At 43.8% G+C, this 9,264-nt stretch overlaps 1 protein-coding gene across 1 annotated transcript; it reads left to right on the top strand.

The window, feature by feature from the left end:
- The first annotated feature begins 5,582 nt into the window (after positions 1-5,582).
- Positions 5,583-9,221, top strand: LOC111208753 (polygalacturonase). Its single transcript, XM_048765920.1, is given in 4 exon segments — positions 5,583-5,588; positions 5,719-6,008; positions 6,499-6,606; positions 6,608-9,221. Coding segments are annotated over 4 exon segments (540 nt in total). The 3' UTR covers positions 6,744-9,221.
- Positions 9,222-9,264: the final 43 nt, after the last annotated feature.

Here is a 9,264-nt window from a genome sequence, read left to right as displayed (position 1 = left end):
GACTAAAACCTCTGGAGATGAAGATGGATATCAGTCTCCCATCAGGTGATGAGATTCCAGTAGAGCTCAAATACGAAAAGTTGGAGAAACACTGCTTCCATTGCTTCGCCCTCTCTCATGAGAAGAAAGACTGCCCTCTACTTCCTCCTGCCCTTCGCTCCTCCTCTAGTCATCTCGGAGTAACTCAACTCAACACTCTTGACCGTCTGGAAGCTAATAGAAGGAGGCTGGAAGATCGCAGACCTCCAAGACAGTTATCCCTTTCGCGTGACAGGGAATGGAGAAGAGAACCTTCTCACTCCCTTCACAGGAGCTCCGACAAGACCTACGTCTCTGACTATATCAGAAGGGACTATAGGAAAAACTATGACTCTCAGGGTTGCTATGAGCGCGATAGGACCTCTCTTGCAAGAAGAGCTGATGATTATTCACTCAGTCGCTCTGAAAACCAGAGGAACCATACCGCTAGACCCCCACCAGGGCATCCCCCTCCTCCCACTTGGAGGCCTGTCACTATGGCTGGGAACTTAAAGACTCCAACTCAGTCGATTCAGTCTCAAGTTTCCCATACCCCCTCTCCAAGACCCTTGAGGGAAGTTATGCTCCCTCCAGGTAACGCGACAGCTCGAAACACAGGAGATCATGAACCTCACTCTGGAGAAAGACGCTCCGCTCTTGAACGTATCTCAGTCCCTGGTCATGATACAGATAGGACAGAGGCACAACATGAAAAAGTATCCTCTACGAAATCTCCAGGAAGTCAGCAACATGGAACAGAGGAAAGGCGTTCTGCTCTTGAACGTCTAACCTCACCTATAACCCCAGGGCATGGGGTCATTGACTCTCAGCAAATGCATGACCCCTACCATGAGACCCCAGATGTACTTGCTCCTGGCGCAGGTGACAGACGCCCAGCTCGAGAACGTCTATCGGGTCAACCAACACGAGTTCCTCTTCTCCACAACGGAGTGGCCAATCTGGACTCGGGTCGCCTTCAGGAAATGAACATTCAGTACCTGGAAGACACTCTCCCACCTGTCTCTGGGGGTCTCTCTCTAGGCTCAAGCTCGAGGGCTCAAACTTTCAACTTTGGTACTGTTAATGAAGCACTGCATGGCAACTCACCTATTCGTTCATTGAGTGAAGATCGCTTACATGTTGCCCTCAGACTAGGACCAGTGTTTTCCGACCCTGACGAGCACTCTGTTCCCGGTAACTCTCAGGCGCCTCTACGTTCTGCAAGAATTGCTCTCATAGCAGCCAAGGCAGCTGGAAAAAAGAAAGTCTCCAGCCTTGCAACGAAAACAACTTCGAGGAAGAGAGGTAATCAAAGCCCTCTCCCTGGTATCTCCCTGAAGAAGAGAAGGGTTACCAAGAGCTCACCAAAGCGGCGGAGTAAGGTTGCGGGTTCCAAAGAAAATGTTGTGGCACAATCAAACTTAACCAACACTCAACCTAGAGCAATATTAATCCCAGCGACATCTAAGAGGGGAACGGATTTTCGGACCGTTCCAAGCTCTCTTCCTTAGCAAGTATGAGTTGGAACTGTCAAGGAATGGGAAGCGACTTGACAGTTCGTCGTCTAAAAGAGATCAAGAATAAGATCTCTCCTGACATATTGTTTCTCATGGAGACGAAGAATCAAGATGAAGCCGTCTTCAAGCATTTTCGGGGCTCAGCTTACACTAATCACTACACTGTTCCACCCATTGGCCTTAGTGGTGGCTTGGCTCTGTCTTGGACTGATAACGTCCATGTGGACGTGTTGTACTCTTCTCAAAACATTATTGACACTCACGTTCAATTTAATGGAAAATCATGTTTTGTGTCGTATGTGTATGGTGCCCCACAAAAGGAAAATAGAACCCTCTTCTGGGAAAAACTCTCCGAGATAGGAGACGCAAGAACCGAGGCGTGGCTCATTACCGGTGATTTTAACGATCTTCTGGATAACTCCGAGAAATTGGGCGGTCCAGCACGATGGGAAGGATCGTTCCTCGCTTTCCGTAGCTTTGTTACCCAGAATGGTATATGGGATCTGCAACACTTCGGTAACGCTTTCTCTTGGCGCGGGACACGCTATAATCACTTCATCCAGTCTAGACTGGATAGAGCCATGGCCAATGTCACTTGGTCTGAACTGTTCCCGGCTGGTCGTTGTGAGTACTTGAGATTTGAAGGGTCAGACCACAGGCCGGTGCTCACCTACTTCGACCAAAACCTGACAAAGAAGCGGGGTTCTTTCAGGTTTGACAGACGCCTTTGCAGTAAACCTGAGATTAGAACCCTGATCGATGACACTTGGAAGAGTTCTGGCGAAGACTCTCTCCTTACCAAGATCAACAGGGTACGAATTAAACTGGTGAAATGGACAAAAGCACAGAATGCTACCTCCAAAGCCCAAGTCTTAAACCTCCAAAATGTGCTGGAGGCGGAACTCTCTCGTACCACCCCTGACCAAGCCTCCATTGATGATCTAAAAGCACAACTTCTCGAGTGTTATGAAGAGGAAGAAAATTTCTGGCGACAAAGGAGCCGTATCCAGTGGCTTAACAGCGGTGATCGCAACTCGAGCTTCTTTCACGCAGTCACGAGGGGTAGACGAGCTCAAAATAAGTTCTCTGTCATTGAGAATGCAGCGGGCCTGGCTTTTTACAAGGAAGGAGAAATTGTTAACACGATTGCGGATTACTATAGAGACCTCTTCGCTTCTTCCTCAACTGGTCAGCTACAAGTAGTTCAAGAGGTGATCTCCTCACGAGTTACACCAGAGATGAACGAAGCCCTCATTGCCCTGCCTGATGATCAGGAAATAAAAGCAGCCGTCTTCGCTATTCACGCCGACAAAGCCCCTGGGCCTGACGGTTTCTCAGCAGGCTTTTATCAAAGCTTCTAGGATATCATTGGTGATGACGTCTCTAAGGAGATCCGGAACTTTTTTGCCTCTGGTTCTCTGCGCAACCGACAAAACGAAACCCATGTACGTCTCATCCCCAAGGGGCTTGGACCAAAGCGGGTGTCAGATTACCGACCCATTGCGCTGTGTAACACTCAGTACAAGATTGTTGCAAAGATCCTCACAAAGAGATTACAGCCAATGCTGGACCGCTTGATCTCTGTACACCAGTCGGCGTTCGTTCCCAAAAGAGCTATCTCGGATAACGTCCTTATTACCCATGAGATCCTTCATTACCTTCGCACCTCGGGAGCCCGGGTTAGGTGCGCCATGGCCATCAAAACAGATATGAGCAAGGCATATGACATGATTGAATGGGATTTTCTTCGGGAAGTGCTAGAGAGGTTTGGATTCCATGAAATATGGATCGGTTGGATTATGGAGTGTGTCTGCACTGTATCCTATTCCTTCCTTATCAACGGCGCTCCCCAAGGCTTCGTTTTACCAACCAGAGGCCTGCGACAGGGTGATCCCCTCTCTCCTTATCTCTTCATTTTGTGCACGGAGGTCCTCTCGGGTCTCTGTCTCCAAGCGCAGGCGAATGGCTCTTTGCAGGGTGTGAAAGTAGCCCGGAATTGTCCCCCGATCAATCATCTACTGTTCGCGGACGATACTATGTTCTTTTGTAGATCAAATGTCACCAGCTGCACAACCTTCCTCTCCATCTTATCCAGATACGAACAGGCTTCGGGTCAATGTATAAATAAAGCCAAATCCTCAATCACCTTCTCTGCGAAGACAAGACCTGAAGTGAAAGTTAGAGTTCGGGAGGCACTGGATATCTCAAACGATGGGGGAATGGGCAAGTACCTAGGCCTCCCCGAACATTTTGGCCGAAAGAAGAGAGACATATTTGCCAGCATTGTGGATAGAATTCGGCAACGCTCACACAGCTGGTCTACTCAGTATTTATCGAGTGCCGGGAAGCTAGTTCTTCTCAAAACTGTCTTGGCGGCCATGCCATCATATGCTATGTCCTGTTTTAAACTCCTAAAATCCCTATGTAAACAAATCCAATCGGCAATGACAAGGTTTTGGTGGGACTCTTCTCCAGCGGTTAAGAAACTATGTTGGGTTGCTTGGGAAAGACTCACCCTCCCAAAATCAGCGGGAGGATTGGGGTTCCGAGATATCGAGGTCTTCAACGATGCGCTTCTTGCAAAGCTCTCTTGGCGGCTGGTCCAATCACCAGACTCTCTACTGGGGCAAACATTACTGGGAAAATATTGTCACTCCATCAGCTTCTTGGATTGTCCTATCCCGAGCTCAGCTTCTCATGGATGGAGAGGGATTTTGGCTGGTAGAGAAGTACTGAAACTGGGGCTCGGCTGGGTGGTAGGAGACGGGAAAAATATAAACGTATGGAAGGACCCTTGGCTCTCTACTTCCTCACTGTTGCGTCCTATATGTCCCCCGTGTGCTGATAACAAAACCTTGTGTGTTATAGATCTCATCTCCCCTGTCTCACTCGACTGGGACGTCACAGCAATAAGAACCCACCTGCCTCAGTATGAGGATACCATTCGGAAGCTGGTCCCGAGCCAAATGGACATGGCAGACTCTCTACAATGGCTCCCAGAGAAGAGTGGCAACTACTCTACAAGATCGGGATATGCTCTTGCAAAGTTACAGGCCTCGCCTGACCTACCTTCCCCTTCTTTTGCTTGGAAACGAAATGTATGGAACCTGCAATGCTCCCCCAAACTTAATCTCTTCCTCTGGAAAGCAGCAAGCGGAGCACTTCCCGTCGGCTCTGCCCTCTCTCGCAGAGGAATGACTTCTGATACAGCTTGCAAAAGATGTGGAGCAGTGGAGAGCGAGATCCATGTTCTGCTTCATTGCCCCTTCGCAGCCAAAGTCTGGGATCTGACACCGTCTCTCTCTAAACCATCTCCTTCCATCAACACTGTTCCCCTGCTGCTTCAAGCATGTTCAAAATCGGTTAATCTCCCTCCTACTGAGCTTTGCTCCCCCCTGTTCCCATGGATACTCTGGAATCTTTGGACATGACGCAACCAGTTAATCTTTGAGGATAAAAAGTACACTGAACAGGAGGTAGTGTCGAAAGCTCTTAGAGATGCTCTTGCTTGGTCCAAAGCGCAGCTCCCTCGGCAAAAACCACGATCTTGTCCACAGATTGACCACCATAACCCCATCAATCACCTTACAAGAGGCTCAGGTAACTCTCTCTCGATAGAATGTTTCTCTGATGCGGCTTGGCAGGAGAGCAATGGTAATTGCGGGCTGGGTTGGACTTTCCAAACCAAGCTAGGGACTCCACTCTATAAAGGAACATCTTCCCGTCGCTGTGTGGTGTCTGCTATAGCAGCAGAAGCCCAAGCAATTAAATCTGCACTACTAGCTGCAGCAAATGCAGGCTACCGTGATCTAGAAGTCTTCTCGGATTGCCAAAGCCTTGTCACCTTGATCAACTCAAATGTTTCATCGGTGGCTCTGAAAAGTCTCCTCTACGACATCTCGGTGTTGAGTCGAAATTTTTCCTCTATCTCCATTACTTTTACTCCTCGTGTGAACAATGTAGTTGCTGATGGCTTAGCTAAATCAGCCCTGTCTTCTCTTTGTAACCTCTCCTTCATGGAATAACTCTGTTGTTTGAATTTATATAATGAAGGTTTGCCCAAAAAGAAAAAAAAAATATATATATATTACATGAAGTGAAATTGCCAGAAAAGTCAAATCTCATACAGATCTTCTTTGTTTTTGCTAAAAATCTCATACAAATCTTTGATGCATTATTGCAGTCTATAACGTTTAACTCGGGCAAAGACGTGATCATAAGTGGAGTCAAATCGATGAACAGCCAGATCACTCATATGACTCTCAACGGTTGCACCAATGTCGCCGTCCGTAACGTGAAGCTAGTGGCTCCCGGAAATAGCCCAAACACCGACGGTTTCCACGTTCAGTTCTCCACCGGAGTCACATTTACCGGAAGCACCGTTCAGACCGGAGATGATTGTGTTGCTATTGGTGCTGGTACCCGCAATTTCCTCATCTCCAAACTTGCTTGTGGCCCAGGTCATGGTGTTAGGTACGCATGACAAACTCACATTAGAGCATGATTAATAGAAGGTTTTTAGGGTGGGGTTTTTAACGGAATATAAGAAACCGTCTCTTAACTTTTAACTAAAAAAACTAAGAACCGGTTCTTAAATATCTTATTTAAAAAGCTTTTTTAGTTAAAAGTTAAAAGACGGTTTCTTATATTCTACTAAGAACCTCATCCTAACAACATCCTAAGAACCTCATCAAACAGGTTCTTAACTTCCGCTAAGAACCCCATCCTAAGAACGATGGGTTAATCATGCTCTAACAATACAAAAAAAATCTTAGTATCGGTTTTTGTATGTCTAATTGTACATACGCCCACAAACAAAATACTGTATGGTGTAAACCATTTATAAACCATATTCCTTTATATTATACTAGTAATAAGTATCTTCTGCACGTAGGTTTCCGACAGAGATTGATGGTGTTAGGGCACTTTGTATATTTGTTGGAGGTTGGTCTTAAATGTATAGGTGTGGGATTGTCGTTTCTTATGTTCTTACGTGCATGTCAGCATGTGTTTGCATGTATATAAATGTATGCGCGTGTATGTATATATGTGGGGTTTCCAACATATCTGGAACTGATGAGGCAGTTAATGGAAAAGATGAAGGAGAGGTTGGAGAAGATGAAGAGGACAATGAGACAACAGAGAGCAAAGCATCATATAATCAGAATTTGCATCACTTTGCTTCTCTCTTCTGATGACAACTCTTGATCTTTCCTTTCTTGTTAATTTTGATCTTTAACTTCTTTTCTCAGCCATCAGCATTTTTTGCGTTTACATAGTGTTGTAATATGTAATCGTTGGGCTTGTACAAATATTTTAAGCTTGATGAATAATTACAGAAGAAATGTATTTATTTGTTTTCAGTTTTCAGCGACATAATATCATCCTTCTCATAGACAAAACCTCCCTGCCAAAATATATATATAAGGCCCCCACCGCCCACGGCTAATGGGCCACCCACGCCCGCTATCTCGGCCCGTGGGCCCCATCCCATCTGACGGTCGGTCCGTCAATTTTCCAAGGCTCTAGAGTCTTGTTTACTGACCCTGCAATCACCACCCGACCTTTTCCCGTGCTTTGGCCTCACTCACACGGTATCGTGAATCACTTCCCGATAGGTCACCCATCCTTCCACTACTCCAGCTCAAGCACGCTTAACTCTGGAGTTCTAAACGGATGTGTGACGGAAAAGGTAAGTCAACTTTGGTGATATAGGTAGTCAAATCAATTATCTTAAAGCCTTTTCCATATATCACAACTCGGGATGTTACAATTCACCCCCTCTCAAAGAACGCAACGTCATCGTTGCGTCCCACGACAGATCTCAATACGCCTCTCAGGTCAGAACTGAGATGGCTAACCAGCTCTGATACCACTTATAACGCCTCGACCGCCCACGGCTAATGGGCCACCCACGCCCGCTCACTCAGCCTGTGGGCCCCATCCCATCCGACGGTCGGTCCTTTAATTTTTCAAGGCTCGAAATCATTGTTTACTGACCCTGCAATCACCACCCGACCTTTTCCCATGCTTTGGCCTCACTCGCACGCTATCGCGAATCACTTCCCGATAGGTCACCCATCCTTCCACTACTCCAGCTCAAGCACGCTTAACTCTGGAGTTCTTTCAGGATGTGCTCCGGAAAAGTTAAGTCAACTTTGGTGATATAAGTAGTCAAATCAATTCTCTTAAAGCCTTTTCCATATATCACAACTCGGGATGTTACAATATAGTACCCGCTAAAGTCTAAACATACTATTATATTTATATTTAGTACTTGTATATATGCATGTAGCCCTTGTGTGATTGATATTATATTATTATAAGTGCGTTATAATTATTGGATACACGTATATCTCTTTGTTTTGAATGAGTAAACATCATCAAAGGAGATTAAAATATTAATAGTAATGCATTTATTTTTCACCAATATAGTTCAATTAAAAGACACTTAAATTACATACTCTCTCCGTTCCTTAAAATTACATACTCTAGAAAAAAATTGTTTCAAAAAGATCCATTTTTTATATTTCCAATGCATGTTTTATTAACTAATTGTAAATTTCAAAAAACTTAATTGTACTAATTAAATTTTTATTGGCTTAAAATTATGGAAAAAAAGATAAACACAAAAAATTATGCATTAAGTTTTACTAAAATGCTTAAAAAAATCTAGAATATATAATTCAAAAGTAACGGAGAGGAAGTACATGTTATGATAACAACAAATAATAATTGTTATGATAACAACAAATAATAATAATGGCACTCGATAACCCGACCAGTACCAGCACCAATGGGTAACAGCTGCCTGAGGCATCAGCACCAATCCAAATATATTATTATACTATTAGCTTATGCGTCGTATTATGAAACATATACGTGTACAGCCAAATGAAAATATAAGGACGAAACACACAACTGCTTAATGTAAGTACTTTTATGTCCCACACATCTACACCTTGTGAAATGGATTATACAAATCGATGATCCAAGACCCGACAATTACTTGAGGTGTGTTCATTCTTGATTTATATCTAGGGGTGTTAATCAAGACAATCTAACCCGATTTAGTCCCGGTTTTGAATTATTATTTAAATTATCTTGTGAGTCTGATCCAGATAAAGATTTATTTCCAATGCATCCACTGAAAAGAGCTAAATTTTCGCTGTGAATGCACTTTTCCAATGACCATAAATTCATCGGAATTTTCACTGGAATTTACTCCTAAAATAAACCAACAACAACTACAGAAGGTTTAAAAAGAACTAGAACGTGATAGCTTTGGTCCAAACAAAGCTTATCGAACTTTATTTATTATCAGAACTTTAAAGCTTTGGAGCTAGGGCTTCGTTTTTATTTGACATCCCTATTAACATCGTCACGTGTATTCATAATTTTATACACTAAACGTTATATATATAATATATATATATATATATATCAGACCAAAGAAAACATAGAATTTCTTGTGATATACAAACTAAGATTGATCATGTCTAATATTTGGAGTATTGTTTGAGTTTATAAGAGATTTTTGTTTCATACTCTTTAAATTTTATGCCCAAAAACTAATTATCTCGAATTTGTCGTTTTGACAGGGACGAAAAAGGGAAAATGCAGAAAAAGTCTCAAACTTAGAAATGTCAGATCGGGAAAAATCGTACAAAAATATACATGTAGTAGTAACATGCTCTCTATATTTGAGCACAAGTAACCTATCTCTCTC

The sequence above is a fragment of the Brassica napus genome, chromosome C8, assembly GCF_020379485.1.
Source record: "Brassica napus cultivar Da-Ae chromosome C8, Da-Ae, whole genome shotgun sequence".
Classification (NCBI taxonomy): Eukaryota; Viridiplantae; Streptophyta; class Magnoliopsida; order Brassicales; family Brassicaceae; genus Brassica; species Brassica napus.
Note: the sequence above shows the minus strand (reverse complement) of the source record. Positions and strands in the feature narration are given on the sequence as shown.